Source organism: Halyomorpha halys, unplaced genomic scaffold, assembly GCF_000696795.3.
Source record: "Halyomorpha halys isolate HHAL.00 unplaced genomic scaffold, Hhal_1.1 Scaffold766.1, whole genome shotgun sequence".
Taxonomy (NCBI): domain Eukaryota; kingdom Metazoa; phylum Arthropoda; class Insecta; order Hemiptera; family Pentatomidae; genus Halyomorpha; species Halyomorpha halys.
Genome location: NW_027111507.1, coordinates 168,279 through 184,974, shown reverse-complemented (window position 1 = coordinate 184,974; position 16,696 = coordinate 168,279). Strand labels below are relative to the sequence as shown.

General features: G+C 30.0%; 2 protein-coding genes across 4 annotated transcripts in view; both read left to right on the top strand.

The window, feature by feature from the left end:
* Nucleotides 1-6,033, top strand: part of LOC106686038 (alpha-N-acetylgalactosaminidase) — a 107,030-nt gene extending 100,997 nt beyond the window's left edge. For all 3 annotated transcript variants that reach the window (XM_014429124.3, XM_014429125.3, XM_014429126.3), the window contains exons 8-10: nucleotides 2,705-2,869; nucleotides 2,942-3,014; nucleotides 4,811-6,033. In XM_014429124.3, the coding sequence (XP_014284610.1) occupies nucleotides 2,705-2,869; nucleotides 2,942-3,014; nucleotides 4,811-4,923 (351 nt within the window). In that variant the 3' untranslated portion in view covers nucleotides 4,924-6,033. The remainder of the gene's footprint in view (nucleotides 1-2,704; nucleotides 2,870-2,941; nucleotides 3,015-4,810) is intronic.
* A 1,247-nt stretch (nucleotides 6,034-7,280) lies between these two features.
* Nucleotides 7,281-9,281, top strand: LOC136796279 (uncharacterized). Its single transcript, XM_067049542.1, has 3 exons — nucleotides 7,281-7,343; nucleotides 8,519-8,800; nucleotides 8,907-9,281. The coding sequence occupies exons 1-3, from the start codon at nucleotides 7,281-7,283 to the stop codon at nucleotides 9,279-9,281; spliced, it is 720 nt and encodes a 239-aa protein (XP_066905643.1).
* Nucleotides 9,282-16,696: the final 7,415 nt, after the last annotated feature.

Below are 16,696 nucleotides of genomic sequence, written 5' to 3'. Positions count from 1 at the left end.
GTATGAGGATTCCATGTCAGTCGTTTGTCGAGATGTAGTCCTAAGTAACGGATCTGTTCGACAGGAATAAGTGGGGTATTATTAAAGGATATTATTAATAATTTAAAAAATTTATTTTTTTTAATAATTTATTTATTGTTATTAGTTATGTTAACCATATATTATTATTGTTTTCATTTTTTTTCTATTCATTTCTTTTGTTACACTTAACTTATATTTTGCCTCTTTATCTAATATTATGGTTACATATTTCATTTGTTATAGATATTTTATTTCTCTCAATTTTATTTTTCTTTCCATAATTTTAATTTTTAAATTACCTCAGGGTAGTATCCTTAGTCCTATCCTTTATACAGTTTTCGCAGCTGACATCCTAACCCATCCTAACACTATCCTCACCACGTATGCCGATGACACAGGTCTATTATCAGTAAACAATGATCCTTACATTGTATCCCAAACCCTCCAATCCCACATCACCACCTTTGAAAATGGTGCCAAAATTGGAGGATTAAAATTAATTCCAGTAAATCTCACACAGTCACATTTACCCTCGTCATAAACCCCTGACCTCTTGCCCCACAGTGTCCTTTAATAATACCCCACTTATTCCTGTTGAACAGATCCATTGACATGGAATCCTCATACAAGACTGAAAAGACAGGAAACTGCTCGTCGATTTCGACGATTACAGCATTTACTAGACAAACGGTCTAATTGCCAATCCATTACAAAAGACTGATCTACATGACTATTATAAGGCCTATAATACGGAGTTGAGCTTTAGGGCTCCACCAAACCATCAAATTCCTCCCGAATCCAATCCTTACAGTCTAAAATCCTTCGTAAAATCCTTAATGCTCCTTACTTTGTCACAAATCAAGTCATCCACCAGGACCTCAATGTCCCATATGTTGCCGATTTGGCCAAAACCAAATACCATTCCTACCATGATAAACTTCCCAACCACCCAAATCCACTTGTTTCTAACCTGGCTTCTCCTTCATTACCTAATAATCCTGCTAGGCGTCTGAAAAGAAGATGGCCTCGAGATCTTCTCCTCTAAAAATATTATTGGAGTTCTATGAATTGGTAGATTCTCCACATGTTGTATCTTTGTACACATGTGTGTATTTTTATTTCCTTAATTATGTTATTTTACCTACTTATTCAATTACCTATGTATACATTTTATTTTCCACTTGTTTCATCACTTTATTTTATTAATTCCATTCTGTACAATTATTTACTAAATGTCATTCTGTTTATATTTTATTTTTTATTTTCTATATTCATTGGTTGTTATCTTGCTCTGTTCTTAGCCCTGATGAAGGCTAGAAATTCTGGCCGAAACGTTGGCACGATTAAATAAGTTACTTCAACTTATTTGTGTTTTATTTTTACCGCGCCCCCCAACCATCTTCATCTCGTATAAGTCATCCACAGTCAGCTATCTCTCATGATTATGACGAAGAATTACACAATCGTAATATTTTCTATAATACTAGCGAAGAATTATTTTCTTCTATTGCATAATATGTTAGCAATGTTGCAACCGACTATACCTCATTATCAGACTGTGCACACACCCTTAGCGAAATGGAAAGGTCAGAGCTACTTTCGATCAGATTTATGTCACTGGTCGCGCTTCGGAAATGAAAGAATTCTCAACTGAACATTTTATAAATTGTAAATTAGACTATTTCTTAATCTATATCAATTGCCTGTCTTTTTTATATTTATTAATGTACTAGAAAGAATTTCCAATGATATTTTCGGTAATACTAGGGAAATGGTGAATACTGCTTAGTGTTGTTTCAAAATATAGTTTTTTTTTTCTCTAATTTTTTTAAATCATACATTCTGGCTCTAGTTCGAATAAAAATAAATTGAATAAATCATATGTGAATTTCCAGTTTAATTTTATTGGGTCGACATCCGTATTGTATAATTTTTACTGATCATTTAGTAGATTCCTTACCAAGATATCAATAAATAAAAAAGTTATATTTGGCTATTTTAGATTTATGCTGTTAAAATCATTCATAGATGTTAGATCCTTAAATAAAAAAAGAAGCAAACAAAAAAACACATTTATTCATCAATTTTTAAAGTATTTATCGTAAAATAGTTTCAAAAAATATTTCTCCTCCCCTAAATTAATGAATGATCTGAATCTTATGAAAATTCAAAGCGGTGATTTAAAAAAAATCAGCAATATCGAGATGATAAAACAAAAAAAAAACGAAATAAGAAATGTCTGGTATAAAAGAAGAATCGATTGTTTTCAGATAAATCATTGATCTTTAAAAAATTTAAATCAATTGTTTAAAAACTATTATACTCGTAGATAAAATTAAAAATGCACGTAATATGGATTAGCGCATTTTATCTTTTAATTGGGAATGACATTATTATTACGGCACAGGTCACCGAGTGAAGTACGTCCATATCTTCCTTGATGTAACAGACAACCTACTGAGGGTCTTAGTCTAAGTTCCTGGCATTTAGCCGTAATACACATATTGTATACGAGCTTAATTTTCATACTTTATTCATTACAAATATACATGTAATATACGTATGTGTACATACACATAATATACGTACACATACAAACACCCGCACATATATACACATAGTCTTTTTCTTATCACACGTTGGCTACGACACCATATATTTATCAATAATTAAATATTTTCAGCACAAGGGTATTGAAATATGGGCTAGACCTATCAGTCCACTATTTCAAAACTACTTCTCCTACGCCATAGCATTCCTCAACCGAAGAACAGATGGTACGCCATCTGACGTTGCTGTGACTCTCCAGGAAATGGGCCTCATCGCTCCTGGAGGATACCGAATTGAAGTAAGAATAAAAGCAATTTACAAATATAACAAATGAACAATGAGAAACTAATTATGATATTTTTGTTTTCAGGACCTTTATGAAGATGTTGATTATGGGGTTTTAACACCACAGACAAAAATCAAAGTGAAAGTGAATCCCTCAGGTAAATTTATTAACACTTGGTAGAGCACTATACTATACTAATAAATGACATGTTTAAAATTAAATATACCAAAAGATGGCGCTAAGTATTAATTTATATTTAATTCTATCTAACGTGTATCATATAAATTAGTCTAAACCATTCATGAAAACAAATTATGATCGTATCTCGAAATTTCTTCACATATCTCCAGAACATTATTATTCTTTTTTAGTACTATTTTATTTTGAGTATTATTTTTTTTTACAAAATGTTTATTATAAAAATGGCTCCTATGCTATGTCACGGCTTGAACGTTTTGACGTAATTTAATTATTCATGGATTATTTTCTCTTCACACGCATTTATTTGATCATGTTTCATTAGGGCTATTAAAATATGCTTCCTGTTCATAATTAACTTAAATATTTGCATAGTTCCAACCCTCCTAAATTCTCAAATATGCAATTCGCATACGAGAATCTTATTGAAGTTCAAAACAAAACTCTGTTATTTATGATGAATCATCTTTTCATTAATTTACTAAAAGGCCGCGTAACCTAATATGTAAATAATCTAAAATATTTTGATGAGGGGTACTTAAATCGAAAACTAAAATTTTTATGTTAAATTTTTTAGTTTTTTTTTTTTGTTTCTAAATTATTTTATGCACCATTCTCATGATGTTTCACAATTATAATTTTAAAATAAAGGTCTTCAATGACGATCCCTTCACTCCATGCCAATATATTTTTGTAAAATAAAGGAAATAATGTACATTTTCATCTATAATAAACTTTTTTCTTATTTCTTTTTTTTTTAAGTATGGCTATTTCTTCATTCATTCGTTTCTAGTAAAAGAGAAAGAGAGAAACTTTACTTAAAAAAGTTATACTGCTCAACTGTATCGGGCTGCTATATACAAGCATAATTATATCCAGACAATTTTTTTTCTTAAATTTTTATAATATATAGGCATAGTACTGTAAATTTATAATATATAATAGTAATACATGATTTTTTTTTGTTTTATCATTTTCTATATTTAATTTATATATTTTACTTTTTTTAACTTTTTTTTTATCCTTATTATTCTTCATCTTATTTTTCATTATTTATCTACATATCTAATCATATTTTTTCCTTTAACCCAATACATCTTTCTTTTTTTTCTCTCTTAAACAAGTATAGAATAAAATTAAAACATAAAATATAAATAATAAAAAGTTTAAATAACATAACAATATATACACATAAAAATCTATTGAATTTTCAGAATATTCAATAAAAATCTAAAACAACAATTATCTACAAGGATCATAAAAAAATTATTTTTATCTATTATATAAAATATAATAGTTAAAAATAATTGATGAAAACACTCAAGAAACATACTTGTACCAAAAATAATATTTTAGTAAAAAAAAAAATGTTTCCCCTTCTCCTCGTTATAAAACAATCTTCCACTATATGAATTTTCATGAGCTTTAATATTCATAATTTTCATGACAAAGGAAATGTTTCACAAAAGGACCTTCTTTTTTTTTTCTTTTTTTTTATGGTTTTTGGAACGTAGTGATCGTCACAAGTCACTTTTATAGTTGTAAAAAAAAACATTATTGCTTATATATTCAGGAGTTAGATTATCTTCTTATATAATTAATAAGGATTATTTTGTTATTTCTCAAAAATTCTTAATGAGAAGTCAAAAGAATGATTTTTCAACTAGACAAAGTCTTCCTAATGATTTTTCCACTTTTCAAGTTTAATACATTAAGCATTATTAAATCAATTTTTAATATAAAATTTTATTTCAGGGGTTGTGATCTTAAGGGCCAACGTGCAGGCGTCTTACGTCCAAACAACGCCATATGACCCTTTCAGGCAAGTTTTTCCCACTGTCGACCGAACAACTTTCAAGAAAAAATAAGAAGGAAACAGGAAACTACCAAAACGCAGCCGATTTCTATCAACGAAATAATCACGATTCAGTTTCATGACTGGATTTTTGTATTTATAGACTCATATTGAGACATATACTACGAAATATGACAAAATATGATATTATTTGCTCCCAAAAAAAGTATTTTATAGAGTTTAAGCATTTCATTATTAAATTTAACTTGTAATATATGTATAAAAAAATTCACAAACACCCTGAAATTCTCTTTTATTTTCCATCATTGTTTGTGAAATAATTATTTGTGATAGAAATTTTTGATAAATTAACCAATTGATGATTTTCCTTTATCTGTTTCTGAGAGTAGACAAATCATTCAATTAGCAGTACCTCTTAGATTTATTAAAACTAGTTTACTGATTAAAAATCCATTTAATATGTAATTTTAATAGAAAAAAATATTTAACATAAAACCAAGTAATGTAGAAAGATCTCTTTTATTAATGCACAAACTTATAATATGCATGTGTTTGTACATATACTTCCCGAAAAAATCCAATATGAAAACTAGGGATCAAAGAATGACATAGTGGAAGACATTTTTGTTTATTGTTTTCCAAAAAAAGATAAGTTTTAAACTATACATATTTTGCGTTTCCTAAAATCAATGGACATGTAGCAAATCAGAATTTATAAATCATGTGTATTCATTGTAATTATACAAAAGAAATCTTTAAAAGATACTCATGAACAGGAAGAAAAAAAAAGAGTTTCATTTTGCTTCAACGTGTTAACTCGAAAATCGAGTTAATACAACAGGTTAACTGCAATGACGTGAAATCTTATCTTTTAGTGTCATTTATTACCTTTCAAGGTTAATCGTATCATTTTTATATTTTTTTTATTATATAAAGTTTCAGAGAAAACATTTAATGTACCACCAGAAATCTGGAATTTCAAGTTATGATGTTGATGTGGCAAATGAGCACTTTAATGCCATTTTTAGAAAAAAAAAAAAAAAACAAGCATTAAGAAGTAAATTTAATTTTGTTCTCTATTTTTTCTATTAATTGCAGCAAATATATAATTTTTTTTATTTATTTCAATAACTTGTAAAATAAAAACCTCCTTAACATTTAATGTTTGTAAATACCTAGTTATTGTGAATCATCGAAATATTATAAACACTCAACTAGACAAAATAAAGTATTTATATGATATGCTATGCTGTCATTAATAATAAATGTATAGTAATAGTTTAAACGTATAAGTTATATAACAAATTATAAGTTATAGAGACTTATAAGTCACAAAGCACAAAAACCGTTATACTGTGATTTTAATTAAATAATTAACAGGTAAGTAGATTTAAATTTGTAATAATTTACTTAATTTTACTAACACTACATACAGAATTTTTTTGTTGTTGAATAAGTGGAGGTTCTGTTTATTTCTTAAATCTTCAGACATTTTTTTTGTACTATACAGCAACCAGAACTAATCGGTAATATCGTTTAGCTTTATTAAAACTTCAATTCATTACTAAAGTATGACCATTTTTAAACTTTATCTTATAAAATGGCTTGACTATTTCTTTTTTTAGATTTTGAACTAGTAACTATAATTTCTAGTTATCCCATTAAATAGATAAAATAACTCAGAAAACTTTATTTCCTGAAGTAACTATACCCGCTTAGCCTTGCTTGAGCGTTTGTTCTATATTTAAAGAAATCAGTTATTGTATCTTTAGTTTAAGACACTACTACTGGTTTTATATACAATGAATTACTATAGCTATTCTAATGCCATTTGTTTACATTAAGTTGACTTAATAAGTAAAAAGATGTGTAGCAATGGTGAACAATTTAGAACCTGGGATTTTCTGGCATGTTCTGAAGAATCTCTGGGAAGCATTGCATAAAAGTTGTGTCAGAACGTATTGCATCATACTGCCCTATGATTTTTAGAAAAAAACTTATAGAAATATAAGAACGCTGAGTTTAAATAATAGTTAAAAACCAAAAAATAAATAAATCAATTTGGAAAATGCAGACAACGATACAGCTGATTGACACTTTATTCTCTCCAGTGAAATGGAAAAATATTTCAGTATTTTTTTTTGCTGGATAACATTTTATAATAATTTTTATTATTATCACAACCAAATTTTTGTTATATCTTGCCATATTTTCAAATTTCAAGTTTATATTATTAAGCTTTTTGTAAATTAAAAATAAAATATTTTATATTTCAATAAAATAACTTGTAATTTATTAATAACAGGTCTTTTATTATAGTATTATACCTATAAATCAAAACAAGAATACAAAAATACCAAAATGTAACAGGACGCTGTACAGTGGGTCGATACATACTATTCTCTAGACATGACTTTTTACCCAGATATTCCTCATATTAATTTTAATCCTGGTCAAACTTTGTATGGTAAAGTACGTTTGCTGATAGAGATCCTAATTTAACTTACTTTTATAACATCAACCAGCCTCGCTGAAAATAAATATAACATAAAATAAATGAATATTGAACTTAAAATGAAAGCATTCTGCAACTGATGTATTTTGTTTTAATAAATATAAATAATAAGTATCGCCTAGCAATTAAAGATGGTTAAGTAGTGAAATTAGTTAGATAAGCTAATTTAAGATAATCGATAAACGTTTTTAAAATCTAGGATGACATGATACACTATTTTTATGGTAGTATTTTCGTATAAATTCAAATTTTTTATACTCACCTGCACCAACTCAAATTTTATGTTTGGATCAATTTTAACCAATTTCAACTTACATATTTCACAAATTTCTACGTATATTACTCTATTTATTATGTCTTATTACTATTTATATCAAAATTTGAATAAGGATGGCTACGAGAAAAAAAAATCTTCAAAATATCAGTTGATACGGTCGCCTTATACTGAAGGAAAAATTAAGTAAGTACACTGTTATTAACTTGACGAGTATTAGATAGCAAAGTTAACAATTAAATATACAAATTGCAATTTAACGTCCTCAACAGAGTTATGTAGGGGAAGATGTTCATATAAATGTTTATATACAAGTTATGTATATGTTAACCCATCTGTTGTTAATTTATTTGAAACCAATTCTATTTTTCAATAATGTTTATAGGGTTATTTATTTATTGATTATTTTCAATAACCACTACCACTTTCCGATTTTTAGAGTTCCTCGATCGCAACTGCTCCTCAAAACTGTCAAGTAATTTATATTTTGGGTAACTAAGTAATTTATATTTTGTTGCAATTTTAACTAACTAACTAAGTAATTTATATTTTGTTGCAATTTTAATACCACTTCCTGAATCTCCCACGGGATAGAAGTCCCGTTAGCCGGAGGTTGTGGGTGTAACCCCGCCAATTTCCCTATTCCTAACCTTGGGCTAGTTAGTGGGTTAAAAATAAAACACATGAACTATTGCCTTATCCGGCGGACTTGAATAGCAACGCTATTCATTAGCGTATTTAGCCAGAAAACCTCCAATTATATGTTGAAATATAAAGTGTCAATAATTATGTTTGCAAATATTTATTTAAAAATCGGACATAATTTGTTTTTATATGTTAAGAAAAATTTCTCTGCAGAGCATTAGGACTGCTTTCGAAGCGATGGAAGTCGAAGCGAAAAGGGTTGGCCTGCATATAATTGAGGAAAAAACCAAGATTATGCTGTTGGTTAAGAAGCCTCCGGACCAGAGGATGAGTCGCCTGGAAATGGACCCCTATAATTTCGAAGTGGTAAGAAGTTTTACTTACCTTGGCTCTATAATCAACGAGAACCAGGATGAAGAAGAAGAAGTTAAAACCAAAATTGCTGCTGGAAATAGAGCTTATTTCTTCATTGTAAGGCTAATTAAAAGCAGACTTGTTAGTCGTACCACCAAGTTCACCCTGTACAAAACGTTTATAAGGCCAGTCGTCATATACGGTGGATAAACTTGGACGCTAAGTAATAAAAATATTAACCTGCTAGACAGGTTTGAAAAGAGTAATTCTGAGGAGAATCTTAGGGCCCGTATGCGAGAATGGTAATTGGCGAAGAAGGAAAAATGGTGATCTTTTTGGCCTTTATAAGGAATGTAGCATCTCCGCGTACATAAGAATACAGAGGCTTAAATGGCTTGGCCATGTAATGAGGATGAGCGAGGAAAGAGTGGCACATAAACTGTACAGTTACGTTCCGGATGGTGTGCGGCAACGTGGTAGGCCGAAGGGCCGATGGAGGGATGCTCTGAGGCGGGATCAGCGACAAATGAGGATCCCAGTTACCCTTACAGAAGACAGAGAGAGATGGTTGGCGGCCGTTGAGCAGGCCAAGGGCAGCTTATTGGGCCTGTTGTGCCAGTAAAAGAAGAAGTTGTTAAGAAAAAATTAATTTTGTAAATTGGTACAAACATAATGATTTATATATTGTACTACTAACTCCAAAGACCTAGCTTCGAATCCTGCTGTTACAGATAATTATTATTCTATTACTGAAGTTGTGAGTCAACCCTGTCGGGAGCCTTCCGTGATCCACGTAGCCTTATGAAGTGGATACCTTTAATTGGGGAAAATCTGGCGGTCAAGCGTGATTCTGACCAAGTCAACTCTTTGCACAACCGTTGGTCTTGTAACAGCAGTACTTTACAAGCACTTTACGCAGCACTCCTAACCCACCATTAGTCATGTTATTGCTATTCACCATTTGTCAGTAAATTAAAGTTTAAATTTTTTTCATGTATTATTTAATTCTATCTTCTGTCTATTTTTACTTTTTGGTTGCTCTAAAAATACAATTCTATCTTTCCTTTTAATTCTGTGTATTATTAGAGTAATAATTAATCGCTTGAGTCATGATTATTCTGTAAGAATATTCACTCTTTACGAAGGATGAGAATCTTTGCGTTTTCGTTAATTAACTTAGTTTTCATTACTCTACTATTCCCATGGCCATAAAGAGGTACTAACTAAGAAGGAATTCATTCAGGATGAGCGAATTCAAGTCCTCCATAATTTACACATATTTACGACCGTTTTATTAAAATACTCACAAGACTCAATTCAACAGCTTCTGTCATAGAGAACGATACCTAGTTCAGAATAATCAACACATTCCTTACTCAGACTCAGGCTCGCTTTGACAGTTAGAAATTTTTCTAAACTTGGGGTTTGTGCTGTGCTGGAATAAATTCCTTCTTTTTTTTTTTTTTTTTTTTATTTATTTAAGTGTTTCGATCACTAGGGCCATTTACACTGGATTTACAAAGTAGATTACAATAGACATGTTCACAAAGTTACAATTACAAAATGAGAAAGTTACATATTTACTATTGCCAATTAACAATTACAATTTACATTATATAAAGTTATAATTAGAATTAACGTACTGAGTAAATTACTATATTAAATTATGCATCCATTTATACATGCTGGAATTAGAGTTAGGTATAGTTTGATCATACTATTCTCGACTTGTCTCTTGTGATGAACCATTCGTCTTGCCGTCTTTGATCCAAGAAGTAACATCTTTGCATGTTGATGATGTATGAATAAATTGATGAATAAATGAATGAATGAATAAATTCCTTACAGTTTGATTATTGGTACAGGAAGCGTTGGAACAGAACTTATATTTAGTTTCGTAAGATCATTGATTGGCCGTGTGTAATATAAAATAGGAAGGACCATCTTGCGGTGAAGGGTGAACTCAAATATTAATTAAACTAGTTATTGTAAGCCAACGTTTCGTTGATCTTTGCAGAACTTCATCGCGGCTAAAGATACAAAAAATATAATATAATATAATATAAAAAACTAAAATTGTGGCTGCAGTGGGGGTTAAAAATTAAACTTACCAAGACTGCCAGCCAGTGTTAAATAAAAAAGCCAGGTTCAGCTTTCCCCGGCGATCGTAAATTTTAGAGCTCTAAATGAAACTTTACAGTTAGATAAAAATAAAGTGATATACTGTCTCTGGGGACTTGGCCCCTGACAATGCCTATGAGGACTTGGTCCCTAGCACTGCCTTAAACTGTGACTGTGTATGATTGTGGGGGCTTGATCTCTAGCAATTACTTAAACTGATACTGTATATTTTACTTTGCACAGTAAGAGACAATAGAAAATTACAAATCTAGATAATTTTCATAGAATTACTTAAAGCATTTTAAAATTAATAACATATTAGGGTTTAGTTATGATATAAAATTATGAATCGAAATTGAGCAATATATTAAAATAAAATAAAGTAACTGGTAGAGAGGGGGGTTAGACAAAGAATATAATATATTATTTAAATAAATTAATTAATTTTTATCCATTTTAGTCTCAACACATTTTATTTTCCTTAGAAGTCCGACGTTTCCGCCAATCCGGCCTAAAAACTCAACTTCATGCAGGCTATTCTGCCCAGGTCAAAAAAACTATTTCTAATTAGTCAATTTTCACATTAAAAACAAAAATTAAAATTCATTTATCACTATTTGTTAAAACTTTATCACTAACATACTATACAGACTAAAATGGATAAAAATTTATTTATTTATTTAAACAACATTAACCAGTCTCAAGAAAGTATATAAGATTATAAATAAAATAATATATTATATTATAATGGTGTTAATTTGGTTAGTTAGAATTTTGATGTTAAGAAGTTATTTCTATATGGCGCCGATACTGATTGTTTCCGATAGATCAGTAGATGGCGCTCTTTGTCACCTTAACATAATTATAAGGTCCCCTATCTTAAACCTAAAACCTTTTAGGTTCAGCATTTGGCCTGAACAAAAATAATTTAACAAAGTAAGAGAATATATAACATGAAATAAAAGTAAACTAAGATGTGGCTAAATATGATATATATGTATATATATAATTAAAAATAAAAATAAGATGTATAATGAAAAGTATAAATAATAACAAACATAAAAGTAGATAAAAAGTAACTATAAAAATACAGTAAACACTAAAAGACGGAAGAGAATAATCTAACAAAAGTCAAGAAAAGAGCAACAGAGTAAACTAAATAGGATACCCACCTTTCATTATGGAGGAAAGCACAAGAATGAGTTAAAGGTGGACACAAAGTTGCCAAAAAAATAGGGGAATTAGTGGTTAAAAAATACGTTATATTTGAAAGCCAAAAGATATAAAAAAATATTAAAGTAAAGATAATATTATGAAATTTAAGAAAATATTAAATATAGGCACACAACAAATGATAATATACCTAACAGAGGTTGGGGGATTATATAATGAATATATCTTTGGTTCACAATGAATAGTTTAATTAATATTCGAGTTGTTTTGACCGCACTTTTATATACTTGGTTTTATTATTATTAAGCTGCGAAATTCCAATTAAGCCTTAGATCATGTCAGATCGATTTCCTTTTCCTATAACTAACTCGATTTATAGATCAAGCCCATTTTCTCATAATTTCTCTAATATTTGTTTTCAATGTTTTTAAAGATCTGGATGAATGAAGACAACAGCGCTTCCTGTTTGTCCTACAAGTATAACGCTATTTATTTAAGATGCTGTGAATTACTACTTTGACCTTGAGCTAAATTTTACCATGTGAAATGCAGGCAGTTGTGGAGAACAGAAATGGAAGTTACAGGTAAGAGGAACATTTCGCCACTTTTATCAGCCTACGAAGTAGAGCTTACTCTTTTCCTTCAACATAAGTTCTTGTGGCACAATTCCATGACATTTTCTTCTGTCTTACAATTTCCATTCAGGCAGTACCTCACGCACAAAGCATAAACAATGATCGAAAATGGGTCAAAACTTTTCAGTATTTTTCTGTCTTAGCTCTTTTACCAAAATTGCTCAAGGTTAAAGTGTTTTTTTTTTAACACGCCAGATATATTTTCGAATACATCTTACCCCTATGTTCATGGTTATTCAGTCATAAAAAGAAGAAGTGAACCAATATATTTCTTTGAAAAAAAAAAAACAAAAAAAAAACAGCTTGTTAGGAAATTTGTGATAAGCTTCCCAAGACGAAAATATGCAGTTAATTTTATCATCAGAAGAATAATGCTAACAACATTAAATGTATAAACTGTTAAAATTCATCTTGTTGGGCGTGTAAAAAAATGTTGTTATTCTTGTGCTTCTACTGTGTAAAATTAATTTTGAATTATTGGTATCTGGTTGAGGGAACTTGTCCGGCAAGTGCACCTAGCGACTACTTTGATTTTGCCGCCAGGTACTAACTAAGGTGGGAGTGTCAAGACACATTTTTCGGGAACGCCGAGAAATAAATATTGACTGCCCCGGGTAGGAATCAAATCCTCAACGTTCCGAACCGGGTGTTCAGGGACTTACGCACCCACCCAGTTTTGGATTATAGATTCTGCTTTAAATTTAAAACAAAAAGAAATTCTTTTGATGTGTTGTTCCTGTAATGATACAAATGAAAAAGATTTAGTTTATTTAATATTTTGTTTTATTATATGGTATTACTCTCGGTATATATTTAAACATTAGTAACAGAGCTAAGAGAACTCATTCACACCATATTTACAGAGATATATAAATTAAATAGTAACATATTAATATGCAGAAAAAATATGTAAAATTAATATATTTTTTAAATGTGTTTATTAAAAAATATGCAATGTACCCACACAATAATTAAAAAACACATAGACAATGGAAAAATATCTGTCTGTCGACGGCTGTGTGAAATTTTAACTAAACAAATATAAATAAAACTTTTTTAAAAATATATATAAGAAGATGGTCAGGGTTGTGGTCAAAAGAGAAGCAAAAATAGTTTACAACTATTTATTTTCCGACGTTTCGCCCCACTTTGCAGGGCTTCATCAGGGCTAAAAAGATACAAAAAAAAAAAAAAGAAAACTGAGAATATTACAAGATACAATAAGGTAATTTAAGCTAGGATAAATATTATGTAAAAATAAAGTGATAAGAAATTACATACAAATAAAAGGAAGGAAGACATAAAATAGTATCAGTATAAAATAAATTTGAATAAAAATAAGTAATAATGGCAAGAGTAAAAATTTTTAAAAATACGTAAAATATACAGTTAAAAACGTACAGGAGATGTACATAAAACAAAAACAATACGGGGAAGAAAAAAAAAAAAAAAAGAAGAAAGCAGAGATAAAATAAACGTCTTGAAAGAATAATTATAAATAAAAAAATAATAATGATATTAAACTGATAAAAAAAAAATACTTTATATACCTTAAAAATAATTATTATAATCCATCAAATACTAATCAACTGAGCTTATTTCAGTGTATCCCGTCGTACATAATTGCTCTCAAATTACAGACTTTTAATATAGTGAATAATTATTACTCTAGAGAGCAGGTCCGCTGCTCAAAATATTTTATTCTAATTTCACTATACTTGGAATAGGTTCCCTAGAAGTGAAGGTATCGGTGAAGGGACCGGACAGTTATCTGTACTGTCATGTGTTTACGGTTTTGCACTTAAATTCAGTAATCTCCGTGGAAGTAATAAGTCAAAATTATGGTTAAAATATTTCTACCGCACAAAGAAAAACTGGATCGGAGATTATTTTTGTTTTTAGATGAATGGAATATGGTCCGGGTGCGGTAAAAAAAAACTCAAATAGTAAATAATTATACTATTTTATTGAGCCAACGTTTCGCCCCACCTTGCAGGGCTTCGTCAGGGCTAAAAAAGATACAAACACTATAGTTACAAAAAGGAAAAAAAGAAAGAAAAAAAAAATAAGTGGAAAATAACAGGGGTATAAAATGAAAAGTAAGATATAATAAGAAAAATTAAAGGTTGTAAATAGTAAATGAAAAGGGTAATAGTAACAGATAGATAAGAGAAGAAATATTAAAGAAAGTACAAATAACTAGATGAAAAAAGAAAAAAAAAATATACAAATCAAATGATGAGACAGAATGCCATACCTACCAGAATACGGTTTGTATTGGGAGGAGTGGGGATGGCAGTTATGCCACAATAACGAAAATAATTTTAAAGTAAACATAGTAAAAAAGTATTTAAATTAGGTGAACAATAAATGGTAATATACATAATAGAGGGGGAGAAGAGATATTTAAAAAAAAAAAAAAAAAACTCAGATAGAAAAATAAAGTATAAAATAATGGGATACAATGTGTTTAAGTGATTAAGAAACACAATATACCAAATATTTTGTTTTTTCAATTCCTTTATGCTATGTCTAACTGCAGTAAATTTTCTGCGCGAATCGGAAACATTTGAAGGATTGAGATTAACACCATAAGAATCCCCTAATCCCTGCCACTTCCAGGTACCAATTAACTTTCTTTTTTACCACCTCTTTTGCAAGGATATGAGGTAAGCGTAAAAAGTGAGTTTTCGGTGTATGGGAGTTTGTCGAAGCGATACCTGTTTTCTGACCGACATATAATTAGGCGTATATCCGGGAAAGATCACTTGTTTATAAAATACCTTTTAAATTTCTTTAGGAAGTCATAATGCTCGAAACCCTATGGTTGCCCTACATGTATAAGATAATAATAAACAAATTAAAATAAAATTTTATTTTATACCAGATCGGCCTGTGGGCCTTTACATGGTTGATAAAACCGTTATATTATATATATTTTTTTTAACAGTTGATTATGGGGGAGGAGGGGTAATCTCGTACAAAAGACATCCCTAACTATATACAATGTTATTATTAAAATAAATAAATAAATAGATAAGAATAATGCTTCTTAATAAAAGAGGAAAGTAAAATTAATAACAAAAAGAATGATGTTGGTACACTTAAATAAAACAAACAATTGCCCTACAATAGTAAAAATAAACAAGTTAATTTGAAAACCGGAGGAGAGAAGAAAAGAGAAAAAAAATAAAATAAAATGAGTATTAATAATAAGTGAAATAGAGGTAGTGTGATTATGAATTAATAAATATAAAATTTATAACATAATGTCCTGCAGCAGTCTGGGCTTCAGTCTTCGGGTTGTGGTTGGGTTTCCCAGGTGTAGGTCACTGCTCCTTTAACTGTCGGCAACTGAGAGTGGAACTTCATGAACCGTTTTTTTATATAATTCTCTATTGACTCCATTTGTAATTCTCGATGCAATTGGATAATTCTTATGAACCAAGGAGCATTAACTGCGATTCTTAGGACTTTATTGTAAAAAGATTGTAATTTTTTCTTTTTCGTAAAGGATGCCGCTCCCCAGACTCTACAGCCGTACATCAACCGCGGCCAGAGAATTGTTTTTAAATATAAGAACTTGCATGGGTATGAGTTAGTTTGTTGTTGATATGGCGATTCCAGGTAAGGCGGCGAACTAGGTGAATTCCCAGGTATCTTACTGTTTCACTGGCAGGATTCCATTTCACATTTTTACCTTTGAGGATTAGATCCGGTGGTTCTGGTGGGCGACGGAGAGTAAAAACTTTTGAATTACATTTTTTAATGTTCAAGCTAATCATCCATTTAGTGAAATATTGTTCTAGATCATTAAGGTGACTTTGCAAAGTGTTTCTAGCGATTATTATATCATCATTTTGAGAGAACACAGCTGTATCGTCAGCGAACATAGCTATGGAGGAAAATAAAATCTTAAACACATTCATTTGGATATACAATATTTACATTCAGCCTGGGGAGGTTGACCCCCACTTGTGAAGGAAAAACAGGTCTCCAGAAGTTAAGGCGTATCCCACTCTGAATACTGAAAATCAGTGGAGGCTGAGAGAGGGTGCTCGCCGCAGACTCTCAGAACCAAAGTGGAGAATCTGGCCATTGCCAGAAC

Coding starts and splice junctions, on each gene's coding strand:
- LOC136796279 (XM_067049542.1), top strand. CDS start 7,281: ATGACTTTTTACCCAGATATTCCTCATATTAATTTTAATCCTGGTCAA. Junction 7,344..8,518: donor GTCAAACTTTGTATGGTAAA/GTACGTTTGCTG, acceptor ATTTCTCTGCAG/AGCATTAGGACTGCTTTCGA. Junction 8,801..8,906: donor GGCTAATTAAAAGCAGACTT/GTTAGTCGTACC, acceptor TTAACCTGCTAG/ACAGGTTTGAAAAGAGTAAT.